At 42.5% G+C, this 19784-nt stretch overlaps 1 protein-coding gene across 2 annotated transcripts in view; it reads right to left on the bottom strand.

Moving 5' to 3' along the window:
• Positions 1–19784, bottom strand: part of SSBP3 (single stranded DNA binding protein 3) — a 300528-nt gene that overhangs the window by 35882 nt on the left and 244862 nt on the right. For both annotated transcript variants that reach the window (XM_033916155.1, XM_033916156.1), the window contains exons 7-9: positions 17146–17205; positions 7033–7099; positions 5477–5553 (exon numbers count right to left, since the gene is read on the bottom strand). In XM_033916155.1, the coding sequence (XP_033772046.1) occupies positions 5477–5553; positions 7033–7099; positions 17146–17205 (204 nt within the window). The remainder of the gene's footprint in view (positions 1–5476; positions 5554–7032; positions 7100–17145; positions 17206–19784) is intronic.

Genomic DNA, 19784 nt, shown 5'->3' with positions numbered 1-19784 from the left:
GTTAGCTTGGTCTTCTCGAAGTTGATAATGAAACCCAGTGTTTGCAAGGTGTGCACTGTTGTTTGAATGATGAGTAGCAGATGCTCTTTGGAAAGGGCTACCAATACCCAATCGTCTAGTTAAGGGAACACTATATGGTGCTGTGAAAACCTATGGTGCCGACAATAGGCCAAAGGGCAGGACTTTGTATGGGAAATGCATGTTGAGAAACTTGAAGCGCAGACAGTGCCAGTGGAACGGATGAATGGGAATATGAGTGTATGCATCCATGAGGTCTAGGGCGGCCAACCAATCGTGTTGTTTCAGTAAGGGAAGAATTGCTATAAGGGAGATAATTCTGAACTTTTCCCTCTTGAGGCAGGCATTGAGAGGTCTGAGATCGAGGATCGGGCAGAGACCTTGTGCCTTCTTGGGAATTAGGAAAAATTTTGACTAAACCCCCTAATTTATTTGAAGGAGTGGTACATTTTCTATAGCATTGTTCTGGAGAAGAAGAAATAAATCTTTACCAAGTTGAGGAATTCCAAAGTTGCAGCCAAATCTTTCAGCATGGAGCTTGGAGAGGACCGTAAGGCCGAAACTGAGCCTCCGGGAGCCTTCCCAGAAATATGCACTGTTAACAGCAGTGTCCCAGTGTCTTTCTGTGAGGGACATGCTGCTAAAGTTGCCTCTGGTGGAGAGGGAGCATCACCCTTCTGGATAAGTTTCTTTTTGTGTCCTGCCACAACTGCCATTTTTTGTTCTCTGCTGGCATTTGCGGCGCTGAGCTTCCCTTCCCTGGCAGTACCAAGACAGGGACCTAGGGCAGGGGTGTCAAAGTCCCTCCTCAAGGGCCGTAATCCAGTCGGGTTTTCAGGATTTTCCCAATGAATATGCATGAGATCTATTTGCATGCACTGCTTTCATTGTATGCTAATAAATCTCATGCATATTCATTGGGGAAATCCTGAAAACCCGACTGGATTGTGGCCCTCGCGGAGGGACTTTGATACCCCTGCCCTAGGGGAAGGGAGCAAGCAGCTAAGTTGGCGGCCTTGATGTCTTCGTCACAATTCCAGCGCGAAGAGGGAGAGAGCTACTGTCCATGGTGTCAGCTGCGAAGGAAAAAAGATGTTTTTGCGGTGTTAAAGCCTGCCGTATTTAGGCAATTTTTTAAGACCGTGTCTATTGTATGTCGATGTTTTTTTTCCACTGAGAGGCTTTCTTCAATCTCTCCTTTTCTCTTCTTTTTTTTAAAAAAATTAAATCAATGAAAAGAACTAATGCCCTAACGGCTAGAAAGTCCTTTGGCTTTTTTTTCTCTTTCCTGAGGAGATAGAGGAGAGAGCTGTGACTGTACAGGAGCGGTTGAAGAAAAAAACTGACAGGATGAGGGGAGGGGTTCCAGGTGTAGAGGTCGGTGCTTGGACCGCTGCTATTCAATGTATTTATAAATGATCTAGAAACAGGGATGAAGTGCGAAGTAATAAAATTCACAGACGACACCAAACTATTTAATGGGGCCAGGACTAAAGAGGACTGCAAAGATTTACAAAGGGACCTGAACAAATTAGGGGAGTGGGCGACGAGATGGCAGATGAAGTTCAATGTAGAAAAATGTAAAGTCTTACATGTAGGAAACAGAAATCTGAGGTACAACTACATGATGGGAGGGCTGGTAATGGGAGAAAGTAGTTTAGAGAAGGACTTGGGGGTACTGGTAGACATGACAATGAAACCATCGGCACAGTGCGCAGCGGCCTCTAAGAAGGCGAACAGAATGCTAGGTATTATCAAGAAAGGTATTACTGCCAGAACGAAAGAAGTTATCCTGCCGTTGTATTGGGTGATGGTGCGCCCGCATCTGGAGTACTGCGTCCAATATTGGTCGCCGTACCTTAAGAAGGATATGGCGATACTCGAGAGGGTCCAGAAAAGAGCGACGGGATTGATAAAAGGTATGGAAAACCTTTCATACGCTGAAAGATTAGAGAAACTGGGGCTCTTTTCTCTGGAGAAGCGGAGACTTAGAGGGGAAATGATAGAGACTTACAAGATCATGAAGGGCATTGAGAAAGTGGAGAGGGACAGATTTTTCAAACTTTCGAAGACTACAAGAAAGAGAGGGCATTCGGATAAATTAAGAAGAGACAGATTCAGAACCAATGCTAGGAAGTTTTTCTTCACCCAGAGGGTGGTGGACACCTGGAATGCGCTTCCAGAGGGTGTGATACGACAGAGTACAGTATTGGGGGTTCAAGAAAGGATTAGATAATTTCCTGAAGGAGAAGGGGATAGAAGGGATAGAGGATTACTATACAGGTCCTGGACCTGATGGGCCGCTGCGTGAGCAGACTGCTGGGCACGATGGACCTCTGGTCTGACCCAGCAGAGACACTGCTTATGTTCTTGTCCTGCACATGCTCAGTAAGCTAAACGCTTACTATAGCTAGGGGAGAGCACCGACACACAGGCTCAGTCAGAGGACTTCACCAACAAGTGTGGCTGCATATCCCCTGCTCGTCTCCGGAGAAATAATTAATGCTATGGCTTGACACTTAGCGCACACTTATTTATGTGTCTAAGTGCAAAGTTTAGAAAAGGGCAGGGAGTAAGCAGGCAATTTGGGGAGGGGGGGTGAACTGCGCCTTGCAGTCACCACAGCAGATACTGAAGACCACTTAACACTATCACAATATATGATGTTAACTGCATTGCAAATAATGCAGATCATTTAACATAGAGAAAATACCCGTATATAATATGTAAAACAATTTGGTTTTATCACAGAAAGGTGGTACATCAAATGTCAACCCTTCACTGGACCACCGTATCCCAAAACTGCACCAAAACTTACTGTTATAGGGAGGAAATAAATGGCAGTGTGATATTCATATAATTAGTGTTGGATCCATTAGAATATTTTAATATCTAACTCATTCTGCATATTCAGCAATTGGGTAAATTCTTATTCATTATCGATCCAGTTATTTATTCATTCTTTCAATCTTCTATACTTAGTATTTTTTATCACTTTTTTCCAACATAATAAAAGAACTTATCTTTATAAGCAGAAGTCAATAGTGGGCGGCATTAAATGTCTCCTGCTATTGACTTATGCTTATAAAGATAAGTTTTAATAAGGATCAGAGTCTCCCGATGGAAAACCATGGCAACTGTTTATGTTTAAAGCAAAATGGCACCTGTACATACCATGTTTATGTCTATTAAAATTTTATATACTGCCTTATTCAAACCAAAGGGTTAACAAGAACAATATAATACATATTGGAAAAGAAATTCCACACTTAAAATAGAAAAGGCCCATCTCTATCACATCAGAGAAAATTCACAATGCCAGTGTGCATGTAGTAGGCTTATTGCTAATTTATTCAGTGTACGAGTATATCCCAAATTTTAATGAAATTGGCCAAGTTTTGACAATTATGCAGAAAATAAGCTGTTTACTTTTTTTTTTTTTAATAACAGTATAGAAATATATATAATCTAATCTAATCTAATCTAATCCTTAGGTTTGTATACCGCATCATCTCCACGTTCGTAGAGCTCAACACGGTTTACAGTAGGAGAAACAGGAAGCAACTACAACAGAGGGTTAGAGGTAGAAGTGTGAAGAAAATTTAGAGGACTTGGGATGCCAAGATATAAGAGTTTCCTTGATTCCTAAGTTGGAGGGAGACTTACATTTTTTGAGAAAAGCCAGGTTTTCAGATGTTTGCGGAAAACTTGGAGAGAGCTCAAGTTCCGAAGAGGGGAGGTAAGGTTGTTCCAGAGCTCAGTGATTTTGAAGTGGAGGGAGGTCCCTAGCTTTCCTGTGTGGGAAATGCCTTTTAGCGAGGGGAAGGATAGTTTTAATTTGTGGGAGGATCTGGTGGTATTAGGGTTTGAGGAATTCCAAGAAAGAGGGATAAAGGGAGGGAGGATACCATATAGGATTTTGAAAGTTAAACAGGCGCCTTTATAGTGGACCCTGGCGATTATCGGAAGCCAGTGGAGCTTGGCCAGGAGCGGGGAGACATGGTCAAATTTACTTTTAGCGAAGATGAGCTTGGCTGCGGCATTCTGAATCCGTTGGAGTCTGTGGAGGTTTTTCTTAGTTAGGCTTAAGTAGATAGAGTTGCAATAGTCCAATCTGGAGAGGATGATGGATTGGACAAGGAGGGTAAAATGTTTTTGATATATAGTTTTTAAACAAACATTTTGAGGCCTATTTACTAAGCTGTGTCAGGCGTTTTTATTTATTTATTCATGTATTTAGCCTGTCTTCCCAAAAGAGCCCAGAACGGGTTACAGGAGTCCATACATAGCATGGACAAGACATATTTGGAAAGCTAGTGGTACAATGACCGAGTTACGGTAAGTAGAGAACATCTACAATACATTAGGTAACTATAGTAGATATAAACATTCGAGATGCTCTATACAAGCTAAAGAAGTAAACAACCGAGATTAACTATCCCCCTCTTTTGCTAATTAGCACCAGCGGTAACGGCTCAGACGCTCAGAGAATTCCTATGAAGGTCGGAGCAGTTACCACTGCTGCCGGCGCTAAAACCCGCATTATGCGTTAGTAAAAGGAGGTGGTATACATGCTACGGTAGATGTAAACATTCGAGATACTCTAACTGTACATGCTATGGTGAGGAGTTTAGCGCTAAGGCCTAGTTGATGAGTTTATCAGAATTAATGCAGGAATTCCCAAGCGTTGAACACTGTGCCTTGCCAGTGGTGTGGTAATTCCTGCGTTAAAACAGTCAACACAAAAAAGGGGCCTGAAATGTCCCCCTACAGTTAAGCGCATGGTAACTTGTTGATGTGACCGACAGCATAGTACAGCGAGCTGTTCCCTATTCTTAAGGTGGTAACTGCAGATTACCTGCGATTCATTTAAAGCGCCATAAGGATGGCAGTTAGAGTACCTATGGTTTTACTTCTTTACATCTGAATGACCTCGTTGTTTTTCTTCTGTGTTTATAGTACAAGTTCTTTCATGGTCGTCAATACAAGTTGTTCTTTCTACAGTTCGGGGACTATAAGAACCCAGGTCCCCGGATTACTTGTTGGATGGAGGAATGAAGATGACTCCTACCCTTTCTTCTTTAGGCAGATTGTAGGGGTGGGACGGCAGAGAGGGGGGGGGGGAGTGGGAGATAGGTTTGATGACTAGAGCTTTATTATTACTTTACATGTTGCGGGAGTTTGGCTGTATTACTCACTGGATGTCATGATTGTTGTCGATATGTGGACGTCAATTGTCATCAATAAAAAATTGTTTGAAGGAAACAAAAAAAGCGCAGTAAAAAGGTTTTTCTCTGCATTACTGAATGGTAAGACCATCTCCAACAGTTAACGTAGAAGTTTTTTTGTCCATCACACATCAAATCTAACAATTAACTGGCAGTAACTGCAAAACCTTATTGCACTTTAAATGTTTCTGTGACTAAGCAGTAGCAGAATACATCTGCTAATGGTTTACCTGAGGCCCAGGACCCATTGGGCCCATCCCTCGTGGAGGATTCATTCTCTGCATCGGTCCCCCCATGTTAGGGTGTCCTGTGCAAGACAAAAAAAAAGTAGCAGATGTAAGAACAGCAGCTCAGGTAAAACACAAATGTGAGTATTATACTTTAGTGGAAACGCAGGCACTTATGTAACCAGCTTTGTCTGACAGGCCATGCAGGGGGGTTTAGGTAGTCAGATACCACACTAGAATTGCTATTTATTATTTTGCTATTCCTATACAGCACTTCCACCAGATCAGAGGGTTTACAACAGAACAAAGCAGAAAGGTCAAAAAGAAAAGTTCACAATTGTTAGGACAGAAGAAAAAAAATAGTACACCAAGAGAGCAGATTTTCTGACTGCAACCTACGTCCCACATCAATCCCCTCTTCCTCCCAATCCTGCACCAATAAGAGCTCCAAATCATTAAATGCCAAAGAAAAATAACTTTTGAACCTCTTCTGAAATGTCTTAAATTAAATTCTAGTCTCAAGTAATGTGGTAATATCTTCTCATGGACTATCTATCTAATCGTGCCCTTGCTAGTGAAGGAATTACAAGGCGATTCAGGGACTAGGATCACAATGCGTGAAAGGGGGAATAGACTGTAGAACTTGGCAGTCTGGCGTGGGTTCAGGAAGAAATGAAGACGGGGATCTTTTGTATGCACGTCTAACCAAGATGAAGACGAAGGAGAAAAAAGGAAGAACAAAACAAACCCAAAGAGAAATTGCACTGGAAAAGGAGAAATCTCGCAGCTGGACCATATCCTTAACACTGGACAGAGTAACTGGGAAGTCTGGATGGGCTTTTTTTCTGCCATCATCTCCTTTACTAGGAAGTGTTCTCACCAGAAACTTTTGAGAGAGTGCATTAGAGAATGACACGGTGACAAAATTCATCACCGTCCCCGTGGATAACCACGGGAAATAATCCCATATCGTTTTCTAGTGTCTATTTCAACCTCGGTCCTTCTACACCAGCATTCTTCAAAGCAAAGCTTGCGGGTCAGTGGTTGTGGCCATTCATACTCTCATTCTTATGTGAGCCATTGTGACATCACTGATGTGATTGGCTCTTAGGCACTGGTGGAATGAGGCATTATGACATCACAATATCTGCTCTGGATACCAGAGACTGTCATTCTGTAGTGTCTGTTTCAACCTCAGTCCTTCTACACCAGCATTCTTCAAAGCAAAGCTGGCGGGTCAGTGGGTGTGGCCATTCATACTCTGATTCTTCCCTCTCTCCTTAAAGAATGACATGAAGATGGTTTCCCGCGGTTATCCGCGGGGACGGGAACGGTGATGAATTTTGTCACCGTGTCATTCTCTAGAGTGCATCATCCAGCTTATTTTACTGACCACCCAGCTAACTTAACAGAAAATTTTATAATATTGAACAGTACTGCGCTTGCCCCCGATGCAGCTACGCCTTTAAGTCACCTGGCTGGCACAATTTCTGGGCAACACTCCTATGTCATTACAGGATGGCTGCAAAAAGCAATTTCTAGGGTCCGGTGCCTCTCACCTTGCTGCCGTGTAGGGTCCAGTGAGTTGGATAGCAATGGCTGTGCACCCGGAACAGCACCTGGAGGCTAGGAGGAAAAGGTGGAATAAGTGGTACACATGGAAAAATACTATATTTGAGCAGCAGAAATCAGCTATATATATTTCCTAAGAAACTATGACTTTTTCCACTGCCCATGAAGGGAGAGTTCCGTTTACATTATGTGGTCCACATTATGTACATTTTCAGACAACATACTCAGGACACCTCCAGCTAGTTAGATTTTAGGATATCCATAATGAACATGCACATGATGGATTTGTATCTAACACACGTGGTACATGCAAAACTCTCATATGCATATCCATTGTGGATACCCTGAAGATATCTGAAAGAATGGGTTGAAAGCGCCCAATTTAGACAGACTCCTGGCAAATGCTGCACAGTTCTTGCTCTCTCTCCTACAAAAACATAGCATCATCGACGCTGAACCATTCAACTGGCACAGGAAAGAAGATTCTACCTCCAAAAAGAAATAGAGTTATCCGCTATGTTACATCTCCTCTACTTTTTGAGGGCCCAGCAATTTCTTCTGCTCCTTCAGACTTTCAAGCTTTGTTGGAACTGAAATTGGGACCGGCACTGCAATTACCCAGAGGATTTTTCCCACTACTTTATACCCCATTCAATCATTCCAGTTATTGCAGTCCTAGTCCTTGATTACAGCAATGCACCAGGGCTCCTTTCAAAACCCTGCAGTCAAGGTGCCACCACTGCATAAAGGTAGAAAGTCGATTAGTAGGGCATCGCTTTGATCGGCAATGCTCAACCTTATACAGTATCTTGTTTTGCTCATTTTGCAATTTTTAACTTGTGATTTATAGCAGTACCGGACCCAGGAAGAAGGTCTTTTATGACCGAAACATAGCACGTGTCAGGCCTATACCACAAACTTTTTACTGTGTTTTATATTGCGTTTCATTTTTATTTTAATCTGCACCTCGTTCAAATAAAGATTTCATCAAGATCACCAGTTCCACAGTTCCTTTGGTTTTGGTAGACTGTCACTCCACCTCGGGTCCATTTATGCTCGCTCCACAATACCTCCAGTCAAACCAAATTTAGATTGTTGCAGTTGTCCAGGTCTCACCGGGTCTGGATAGGTAAAACCGACTTTTCACCTGAACCTTTGGCTCTACCTATCCAGATGCAGTGAGACCCGGACAACTGCAACTATCATGATGCCAGCCACGGAAGCCTACAGGAACATATAAACCAAAGAAGGTTTATCCTTTGATATTTTAAAAGTTCTCAATTTTTTAAAAATGTTTTATTTATGCAAGTTTAAACAAAATATCTTTGCCCAGAAACAGGATGCAATATATACAAACATTCTTAATAATACAGGAAAATCAAAATGATTAAAAAAAAAAACAAAAAACAACTACTTAAATATTCATATCACTAATTGAGCCTCCAATATAGTAGGGGAGATCAGTGAAACCAAAAAGGAGATTGAGGATTATTAATCACAGAGGTAATAATAAAGAAAAAATAATAAGGGTATAGGTGGGCTATTTTAAGAACTTAAAGCCAAGCTAAACCTAGATGACAGAATTAGCTACTTAGAACAATTTTGAGTCCCCAAAAAATAGAACTATGAATGTCAACTTTTATCAAATTCTTGACAGTAAAACACAGAAAGAACTGCCACCCATGGACAACACTTGAGTATTGCATTCAATTCTAGCTGCCATATCTCAAAAAAGATAAAGCAGAATTAGGAAAAGTTTAAAGAAGAGTGACCAATATGATAAAGGGAATGGAACTCATCACCTTGGAAGAGATAGCAGATGGGAGATACCACAGAGGTCTACAAAATCCTGAGTTGTGTAGAATGGTACAGGTGCACATAAATCAATTTTTTTTACTCCATCAAATTTGAAGTTACAGGGAAATACTTTTAAAACCAATGGTAGAAAATATTTCTTCTCTCAGAGAATAATTAAGCTCTGGAACACATTACTAGAGGAGATGGTAACAGCGGTTACCATAGCTGAGTTTAAAAAAAAAGTTTGGACAAGTTCCTGGAGGAAAAGATCATAGTCTGCTTTGAGACAAACATGGGGGAAGCCTGTGGTTGTCCTGGGGATCGGTAGCATGGAATGTTGTTATCTGGGTTTTTGACAAGTACTTGTGACCTGGTTTGGCCATTGTGGAAACAGGATACCGGGCTAGATGGACCATTGGTCTATTCTTAGTCTTATGTTCTGTACTTCTAATCTTAAAGTAAGAAATGATATCCATTTAGCCTGAATCTGCTTCAAGGTATCATGGAAAATCCAAAATGACGACCCGAAAAACACAGTTTTTTTGTTGTTGAACGTATAGCTGTAATACAGAGCCCATATCGGTCTCAAATGCAAAATGATACCAACAAAGTTGCTTGAACTTTTTTGCGATGGTTCATTGCAGTTGGTGAATCCCGACGTGGCTAATACTTTTGCTGCTACTCTACAATTTTTTGTGACTTTTTTCTGTTATCCCATTTTAACCATGGACCCCTGACGAAGGTTTGTCCGAAACACGGACCGTGTCGGGTCCCCTGATTGGTAAAAGGGTTTGCATATAATTATTTTGTCACAATAAATTTTGCCTACGTCTTGCACAGATCTGCAGTTTTGTTTTGTTTGCTCTCGGTTGGTTTTTTTACTGCGGTTTAGGTTGGGACCACCCTTTTCTCCTTGTTTTGTGATCTTGACTATCCTCCATAGATATCAAGATTTATCAAGATTTAAACTATCAGGCGAAATCTCTTCCTGGGTTTCTCCTGCTCTCTGATCTTCCGCTTATAAGACTTTTTGAAAAAGAGGAAATGCCCCATCTGGCAATCCAAAGTTTTCCCATATGAATCTCTTGAAAAGTTCTTTATGGTCTATAAAGGGAATCTGTGGAGAATTAATCACCTTTAAGTTTAAATTTCTTTTCTTGTACTCCAGAATTTCCAGTCTATTCCACAGTGACACATTATTTTTAATTACTGCTCCTTTGGTCTCTTGAATAGATGTTTTGTTGTTCCGTCTTCAATTGATTACTTTAGTTCGTTAACATTTCCTTCTAGGGCAGTGTTTCTCAACTCGGTCCTGGAGTACCCCCTTGCCAAGTCAGGTTTTCAGGATATCCACATTGAATTTGCATAAACTTGATTCGCGCACGCTGCCTCCATTCTATGCAAATTTCTTTCACGCATATTCATTGTGGATATCTTGAAAACCTGACTGGCAAGGGGGTACTCCAGGACTGAGTTGAGAAACACTGCTCTAGGGTATAGAAGTCATCTTCAAGCAACCCTAGGGTCCCTCTCCATATTAGTCACTTGTAGTCCTGCCTGGCGTTCAAGATCATTCACGGCATCCTTCCGCCCCTAATCCCTCTATCCTTCTTCACTCTAACGCCTGCTACCACCAGATCAGCCCACAGACATAAACTATCCTTCCCCTCTCTACACGGCATCCTCCACGCAGGAAAACTGGGATGATCCTTCCTCTCCAAAATCACGGGCCTTTGGAACGATCTCACTATCCCGCTGCGGAACCTGGGCTCCCTCCAACTATTCCAAAAACAACTGAAAACCTGGCTTTTCTCTAACATATAACATCTCTTCTCCCGTTACATCCCCTCTTTATATATGCCCTTGTAAATCTTTCTCCTCTCTCTTCCTATATTTTTAAGCTTTGTAAACCGTGTCGAGCTCCACTCCCGTGGAGATGATGTGGTATATAAACTTAAGGTTTAGTTTAGTTTAGTTGTTCCCAAAGTTACCAAAGCAGCTTATACAGCATCTAAGGTAATAGCTGAAGGTTTTGCTGGTTCTAACTAGGACTAGGCAGCAGAGGTTTGTACAGGGCACCTGAATATCAGCACTCTCCTTTTGACAGCAAACATACTCCCCTCTTCCCACTGTCCCTCACCCAGCAGGGAATTAGAAGCAGTTCTAGGTCCAGGGGAACAACTGAGATCCCTGTAGCCACCTAGCAGGCTTACCTCCGAGATGTATTCTCTTCAAGATTGAGGGGGGATTTCCACTTAGTGGGGCTTAATGCTGCTTCAAGACTAGTTACCTCTCCTTTGAGCGACTCAGCAGTAAGGACTGTACCCAACGGAGCAATTGTCGCTTTTGATGTTCCTACCAGCCGTAGATCGTTGGCTCTATTGACGGAAGGAGAAGCGCTAGGCAAAGCCTTGGCTGTCTTTTCACCATCAAGAAGCAGGAAAAGAAAGCACCGAGGTAACTGTAAAATATTCAAAAGCAGCAGCGGCAGCCAGACTGCACGAAAGTTCTCGATTTTAAAGAAAAAATGGAAGATACAGCTTGGGTGAACATGAGGAAAACCGAAACAAGCTCCTCCGTTTCTCTGATGAATGTTATTTTTCCCGTTAGCAGCCTGCGTGGTTTCTCAGGTTTAATTGAAAAAGGGGAATGTGAATTAATTGTGGATGCTCCCAGTTAATTAAAGCTAGGTCCGATTCCAAAGGCCAGACCATTAAAAAAAAATATATATATATATAAATCTTATATGTACAGGCTATTCTATTGCCCATAGATACAATATGCATGCAAACAAACAATTCACTCTTGTGCTTCAGTTTATAGATATCTATTTTTACTGATCTTTAGAAAGAAGGATGCAAAACAGATTTTTTTTCTGCGTTGCCACTGAGTAGAACACCAACATAATTCAAGCAGATTATGCGAATTTTTTTTTTTTTTTAATGCCTCAGCACACTGTATATTAAGAGGCCCTTTTACTAAGCTGCCCTAGTAAATGGGCTTAGCATGTCTTAACACGGGACTTTCTCATGTTAAGCCTATTTCTACAATGCCAGAGACATAACAGCGCACCGTCAGAAAAAGATAACTGAAAAAGGCCAAATTTGTGGCTAATGTTCAAATCTAGGCTAAAAGCCCATCTTTTTGAGGCTTTTAACTCCCAATTCCCAACTCCTAGTCACTTGTTCACTACCCTTTTCTGTTTTAATCATGTCCACCGCAAGTAATTCCTTTCATCCTGTGTCTCGTTAGATTGGAAGCTCTGTCGAGCAAGGACTGCCCTGTACGTGTTTCATGTACAGCGCTGCTTATATCTAATAGCGCTATATAAATAAGTAGTAGCTGTCTTAGCATGCAACTACTAACAAAGAATTAACCCAGGTGCACTTACCGCCTCCTATTTAGGATGCACTATAGGCTCCCGTGTTGTCTGCATTATTCGGTTAGAATAAATTAATCCTATTATAAAAGGGAATTATACTAGCAAAAGGGGTGATAATAATTAGAGAATGACATGGTGACAAAATTCATCACCGTTCCGTCCCCGCGGATAACCGTGGGAAATAATCCCATGTCATTTTCTAGTGTCTATTTCAACCTCAGTCCTTCTACACCAGCATTCTTCAAAGCAAAGCTTGCGGGTCAGTGGTTGTGGCCATTCATACTCTGATTCTTATGTGAGCCAAGGATAATGAAGCCATTGTGACATCACTGATGTGATTGGCTCTTAGGCACTGGTGGAATGAGGCATTATGACATCACAATATCTGCTCTGGATACCAGAGACTGTCATTCTGTAGTGTCTGTTTCAACCTCAGTCCTTCTACACCAGCATTCTTCAAAGCAAAGCTTGAGGGTCAGTGGTTGTGGCCATTCATACTCTGATTCTTCCCTCTCTCCTTAAAGAATGACATGAAGATGGTTTCCCACGGTTATCCACGGGGACGGGAACGGTGATGAATTTTGTCACCGTGTCATTCTCTAATAATAATAACACTGCTTTACTAAGTGACTTAGTAAAGCAGTAGAATATATTAATGTCAGTGCACTAACTGAATAGCGCTTTCATGCCCAATCTCTGTCCCAACACCTCCCTTCCCCCCAAAACAACCCATTAGCCACATGGCTAGTGTACGCAAATGGCAAACAAATGCATTAGAAAATCTTCCCGTGGAAGATTTTTTGAAGCAGTTGCTCTCTTTCTAAAGCTATTCCCCTGACGCAGCCACTTGGCGAAGGGAATACTGAGTTCATTCTTTGAAAAGTGTGTCTGGTTCCGTATTGGAGCAACGGATATTTATTTCCACTGCTTGTGGAAGATGAATGGAAGATAAGTGCAAGTTTTTACAGTTTTTTGCTGTTTTTTTGCAGTTTAACTTGTGTATTTTAAACTGTATCTTTATGAATCTTTTCCATGGAGTTTTTTGACCTGGGATGTGTTTTGTATGGCAGTTTATAACTGAACATATAGTTTATTGGTTGTTTCCTTGAAACACTGAGGTCTTTTTCTCCATGTTAGTTACTTGCCTTTCAGCCTGTTTCCTTCCACTATTAGCAGCTTTATTCTGAATATTTGTTGGTTATTTTTTTTTATTTTTTTGGATATTCAGCTTGTATACTTTTTGATAAATAAATGCATTAGACCATTTTTCCCTCCTGAAGTTCACATTAGCAATGAATGCAGTTTAGTAGAAGAGCTGCTAAAGTTCTTCAGTTTACAGTTGCCTTTAAGATTCCCTAAAGCAGCTCAGCGAAACATTAGCTATCGCCGGGATCGGACGACTATCATGTTCAGCCATTGCAGCTAAATTTCTGAAAGAGCTATATGCTGATTTTTTTATTTTTTTAATTTTTTGCAATTTTGTAGATATTTGATACATCAGTACAGAAAGGTTTTTCTAACCAATGATTGGGTCTAGCAGAGGCACTTTTAAACCTGTTTGGAGTTATAATGCGGTGACGGGATAATCGCGCGCCAAACACCAGCGCGCCGACAATTCAGCGCAAGAAAGAAGTGTGCCGCCGAAAAACATTATTTATAAAGAGCTCCGACAGGGTGTGTGTGGGGTGGAACCCCCCCATTTTAATGCATAGTGTTCGCGCTACCATTGGGGGGGGAGTGTGGGGGGGTGCAACCCCCCTCCCATTATAGAGAAAACAAAACTTTTCCTGAAAAAAATCAGAAAAAGTTCTGTTTTCTCTACAATGTGGGGGGTTGCACCCCCACATCCCCCCCCCCAACGGCAGCGCAAACACTATGCATTAAAGTGCGGGGGGACCCCCCCACGCCCCCCATCGGAGCTCTTTCAAAATAAGTTTTTTGGCGGCTTTCGGTAGCGTGCTTCTTTCTTGCGATGAATTGTCAGCACTACTGACTATGTCTTGCGCGCCACTGACTATGAACCCTCTGAGGCTTTTATGTAATAAAGAATGATCACTATTAAAAATAATTGCTCACTATATCTGGTATAAATAGGGGTTGTATGTAAAGGCATGCACCTGTGATACTGACTCCATATGTCCCATTTGGATGACAAGGCCCATCATCTGCCTAATGCTCACAGATAATGGCATTCATATTGTATGCGTGCTATGAAACAAAGTAAGCAGTAGGAACACGCCTGGTGTGCGCCTTTGCACAAGAGTTTTGCAGTAAGCACAGCTCTTGTGTGTATGAGTCAGGCAAACCTGAGAGTGGAGCACACATTTGCACCATTCTTTAAATATATGCTTTCCCAAAATTATTTTTTTCACTTGAAAGGCTTATATTTAAGTGCAGAGAACATGCTCCAATGAGAACTTTCACTCTGGCGTTTGCTTGGACTCACACACATTTCTCAGGACCAGCGCTTAGAGCAGTATATCGCAAACTGTGCCTCAGCGAGATTCCGGGTGTTCCTCAAGACGCCGGCGAGGAGAGGTACCGGTTGACTGCTTTCAGGACGTGCCTGCTTTCAGTGAACAGCCAGTGCCAGCGCCTCTCCTCCTGCAGCACCCTTCCCCCCACCGCCAGTGTAGTAATAGCAGGCTCAGGGCCCCGTCTGGCGGGCCCTCCGCACATGCATGGATGTCGACGTGATGACGTTATGCAAGCGCATGACGCTATCGCATCCGTGCACTTCCAGATGCTCTCCAGCCGCGGCCACCAGTTTAGTGCGCTGTGGCTTCAGAATTTTTGTGGGACGCTGTCCTAGAGACCTGCATGGGCTTCCTTCTGCTCCCAAAACAAATCAAAACTAGCAGATTTTAAACAGAAAATCATCCTCTCTCATAACCCTTAACACCAGCTCCAAGCTAGTGGGAGCTTTCCTGCACTAAGAGCGGTGTTCATTTGTGCGCTGATCTCCGAACTTTGGGTAAGAAGAGCAAATGACATCCGTAGGACTACATTTAATTACAATCTGTGGTCGCTTTTGGTGCCCATGTCGTTTGCCGAGCTAAAGCCCTTTGGATATTCTGCCCAGATTGACACCTGCGCTAGTCTAGCACGCTGGCATTAGGTTCTGAGAAGGGGGCCTCTGTGAGGGCCATGTTTGTTGATGCCGCTCAAGTCCACCCTTCCTTCCATGACCTCTCATAGCACACAGACCTGAAGAAAATGGGTACTACTGAACACCATGTAACCTCTATCTCAAAGTTCTATGTTTCTATCTTTTTCCTCTATGTTTCTATCTTTTTTCCTCTATGTTTCTATCTTTTTTCCTCTATGTTTCTATCTTTTTCCTCTATGTTTCTATCTTTTTTCCTCTATGTTTCTATCTTTTTTCCTCTATGTTTCTATCTTTTTCCTCTATGTTTCTATCTTTTTTCCTCTATGTTTCTATCTTTTACCTCTATGTTTCTATCTTTTTTCCTCTATGTTTCTATCTTTTTTCCTCTGTTTCTATCTTTTTTCCTCTATATTTCTATCTTTTTCCTCTATGTTTCTATCTTTTTTCCTCTATGTTTCTATCTTTTTTCCTCTATGTTTCTATCTTTTTTCCTCTATGTTTCTATCTTTTTTCTCTGTTTCTATCTTTTACCTCTATGTTTCTATCTTTTTTCCTCTATGTTTCTATCTTTTTCCTCTGTTTCTATCTTTTTTCCTCTATGTTTCTATCTTTTTTCTATGTTTCTATCTTTTTCCTTAAAGGATCCACGGCATCAAGAGGGCATCTGTTGAAAATCAGGGGTGGGAAATTTCATGGCGACACCAGAAAATATTTCTTCACTGAAAGGGTGGTTGATCGCTGGAATAATCTTCCACAACAGGTAAATGAGGCCAGCAGCGTGCCAGATTTTAAGAAAAGATGAGATTGGCATGTGGGATCTCTTCATGGAGGTAGTTAGGGGGTAGGCCATTAGCATGGGCAGACTAGATGGGCCGTCGTGGCCCTTTTCTGCCGACATGTTCTATGTTTCTAAAGTTTAAATAGATTCTCGTTTAATTTTTGCAGCCCACCCATCATTTTACCCTACAGGCTAGGGTTAGACATGAATGCCAGAGTCAGAAGCATTACTCGCGTCACAAAACGATGTGAACAAGCCCTCCTTGTTGTTTTTAAATTCAGAGAAGAATGAAGGTAGAGCAACTAAAAATGCAGACGTGCCCTGTTCCACTTGACCCCACACCTCCTTTCCAAGCATTCCTCTGGGCCATTTCTCTGCTAACAGCAATATTCAATTCTCTCTCTCCCCCCCCCCCACTCCCCAATCTTCAAAACTTCCAAGAAAAGTTTACATTGTAAACTCAACTTTGTCTCAACATGTCATGCCTGAAAGACAGCTAACTTGCTCAGGATAATGCATGACAAGTCATCACATTAGGGTTCCAAATATAGAAGTGAATTCTTTTTATCGAGAGAGGGGAAGGGGTAATCAGGACTTCATTATCACTTCAGCAAATACTGTTTCTAAATAACATTTCTATAAACTATAATGGTGGTTGTTTCTCTGTACACAACTAGAGAAAAAACAGTGCTGAAATTATAGACACACAGCAGGAGGCGGCTTAAAACCCCAACACAGGAGGGAGGAGGGAGGCGGGAGAAGAACACAACCTCAAATGCAGGCAATTAGAAAAGTATAACACTTCTCCTCTTACTTACATGGCAAGTTCTTATCTTAATATTGTTAATGGAGTCCTTCCCACTCTTCCTTCACAAATCCAATTAAGCCACTCTAGTAAATCTTGCACATTTTAGGCAGCCTTGATAGTTTTTTCCTTTCACTCCCGCCCTGAGTTTCAGTTCATAGTGAACTTCTGACCGCAGCCAGAAGAATAACAGCAAAAAAAAAAAAAAAAAGACGAGAGAGAACAGTACCTGAGTTCCCATCCTGATGGGGGGCCGGGGACCTCCTGCATACCGTGGCGACATAAATGGCTGTAAACACACAAAAATGATTTTATTGACAGGCCCATGTATGTGTTGCCACAAAGTAAAACGAGCCTTCCCTGCACGCACTACCTCCAAGGACATGTATTCAAAAACACCACACAATGCTCTTAAATTTTACACATAATTATACCAAGAAAACTCCAGTTGAATATAAATCTTCAAAACTTCATAAGGGAATACTTTGATACTCGATCCTCAGAGGGTTAATCTCCCGTTAGTTCTAGTGGACAGAGCCCACCGAACCCGATCTTCATAGGATCTCATCGGATCAAAATATAACTTTTTTTCTTTTTCTTTTTATATCAATTATTTCAATTATTCAATAATTGAAATAATTATTGAATAATTGAATATTGAATAATTGTTTTATTATATTGTTTCAATTATTGAATAATTGAATTATTGAATAATTGAAATGATTATTGAATAATTGAATATTGAATAATTATTGAAGTTTTGAAGATTTATATTCAACTGGAGTTTTCTTGGTATAATTATATGGACTGATTCCAGTTACAAGTATAGCCACTAGAGTATTCTTCTATACTTAAATTTTACACAACACTCTTCACACCATTTACTTCCTTGGCAGAGAGCAGATGTACAGGGCAATTCTAAGGAGCTGAGAACAAACGCTGCAATGGCGGAAAGGCAGAGACCAAGACACACTGAATAAAACCAAAGCTACCAACTCCTGCAAACGGTGACTAGGCCAACTGCAGCTTTTGATACCAACATTGAACGTACAGTGTTCGCTCGTGGTCGGCGGTTTGCGGTCCCGGTCATTCGCGGTATTTTCAGACCGCGAACCGCCGACAAGGAGAGTGCAGCGGGAGAGGCAGGAGAGAGCAGCCGGAGCACCGCGAGTGCCGAAAATCACACGCAGTACGCTCCGACCGCCTCATCCTGCACGAAGTCGGGCAGCTCCTTATTAGATTTCCTGCACTTGCGGCGCTCTAGCTGCTCTCCCGCTGCCCTCTTCAGGCTCCCCCATGAAAAACTGTATTTGTGGTTTTTTGAGATTTGCAGGGGTTCCTGGAACAGAACCCCCGCGAATATCGGGGGAGTACTGTGTACTGGTGTGGAAGAGGAGCCTATTTTCGGAACAGCAGGCTGAGAACCAGGGAAATAAAGGTTCTGATCCCACTTCTGTTCCCTGTGATTTTAGGTAAGTCACTTAACTCTCCATTGTCTTGGGAACAAACTCAGTTTGTGAGCCTCCAGGAACAGAAAAATGGCTATAATACCTGAATGTACAGCCCTCTGATAGCTTTTGGACTTACAGGCAGCATATTGACGGTTTTTCGAGATTCGCGAGGGTTCCTGGAACGGAACCCCCACGAATCTCGGGGGAGCACTGTATTGGCTAGGAACAGTGGCGTAGCAAGGGTGAGAGGCCCCGCTTCCGCCACCCTCTCCTTCCCCACCCCGCGTCCCTTCCCCTGAACCTCTTGAATGACCTCGGCACAAGCAGCAACCCTAACCTGCTGCTTACGCCAGCGTCGGCTCTTCCTACAATGTCACTTCCTGTGCACAGGTCTAGGAAGTGATGTCGGAGGAACAGTCAACACTGGCATGAGCAACAGGTTGGGGGTTCCTGCTCATGCAGGGAACATTAAAGAAGTACGAGGAAAGGGAAGGGGGTGGGGCAGAGAGGACAGATGCTGGCGCCCAGGGCGGACCACCCCCCTGTCCCCCCTTACAATGCAACTGGCTAGGAAAGATACATTCAGCCTCATGGAAAGCCACATGAAATAAGTGCATCATTTGGCCATAATATAGAAAGAGTGAAAAAAGTAGTGCACACTGAAGGATAAATCTGTCCCTACCCCCTTCTGCACTCTGCCACTCCCTTCTCTCCCCTTCCATTAGCACATCTTAAATTTAATACACTTCTCCCTCGTTATTCGCGGGGGATAGAGGCAGAGCCGGACCGTGAATGGCGAAAAACCGCGAATATCTGGCTCTGACCCACCCCCGCCTACCTTCCGCCTTCCCCTGGCATCCCGGCCTTACCTGATAGTCTAGCTGGTTTTTGGGGCAGGAGCGATCTTCTTACGCTCCTGCCCCGTGCAGATAGCCATTAAGAAATGGCTGTGGGGAGTTCCTGTAGTCTCTCGAGAGACTACGGGAACTCCCCACAGCCATTTCCTAATGGCTATCTACACGGGGCAGGAGCGTAGGAAGATCGCTCCTGCCCCGAAAACCAGCTAGACCACCAGGTAAGGCCGGGATGCCGGGGGAAGACAAAAACATGGGGGGTTTTTTCCCTCCTCCCCCCCCCCCCCCAAAAAAAATCGTGATTATGTGAAATCGCGAGTAGGGAAACCGCGAATGGGGAGGGGGAAGTGTACACACAAAATTGATTTAACATACATTAACCCACAAACAAACATGTGCACAGCTGGCTTTGTGCTCTTTAAAAACTTCAAAGGTGTTGAATTTTTATGAAACTGTTTTTACAAACTGGGAAAAACCACCACCACGTTGGAAGAAGAGACCAATTTCGTTTTTGCTCTTCTCTGCTCTCCCCCTCCCTCAACGTTTTTAACTTTCAACAACCA

This window comes from Geotrypetes seraphini, chromosome 12 (genome assembly GCF_902459505.1).
Source record: "Geotrypetes seraphini chromosome 12, aGeoSer1.1, whole genome shotgun sequence".
In the NCBI taxonomy this organism is placed as follows: Eukaryota; Metazoa; Chordata; class Amphibia; order Gymnophiona; family Dermophiidae; genus Geotrypetes; species Geotrypetes seraphini.
Note: the sequence above shows the minus strand (reverse complement) of the source record. Positions and strands in the feature narration are given on the sequence as shown.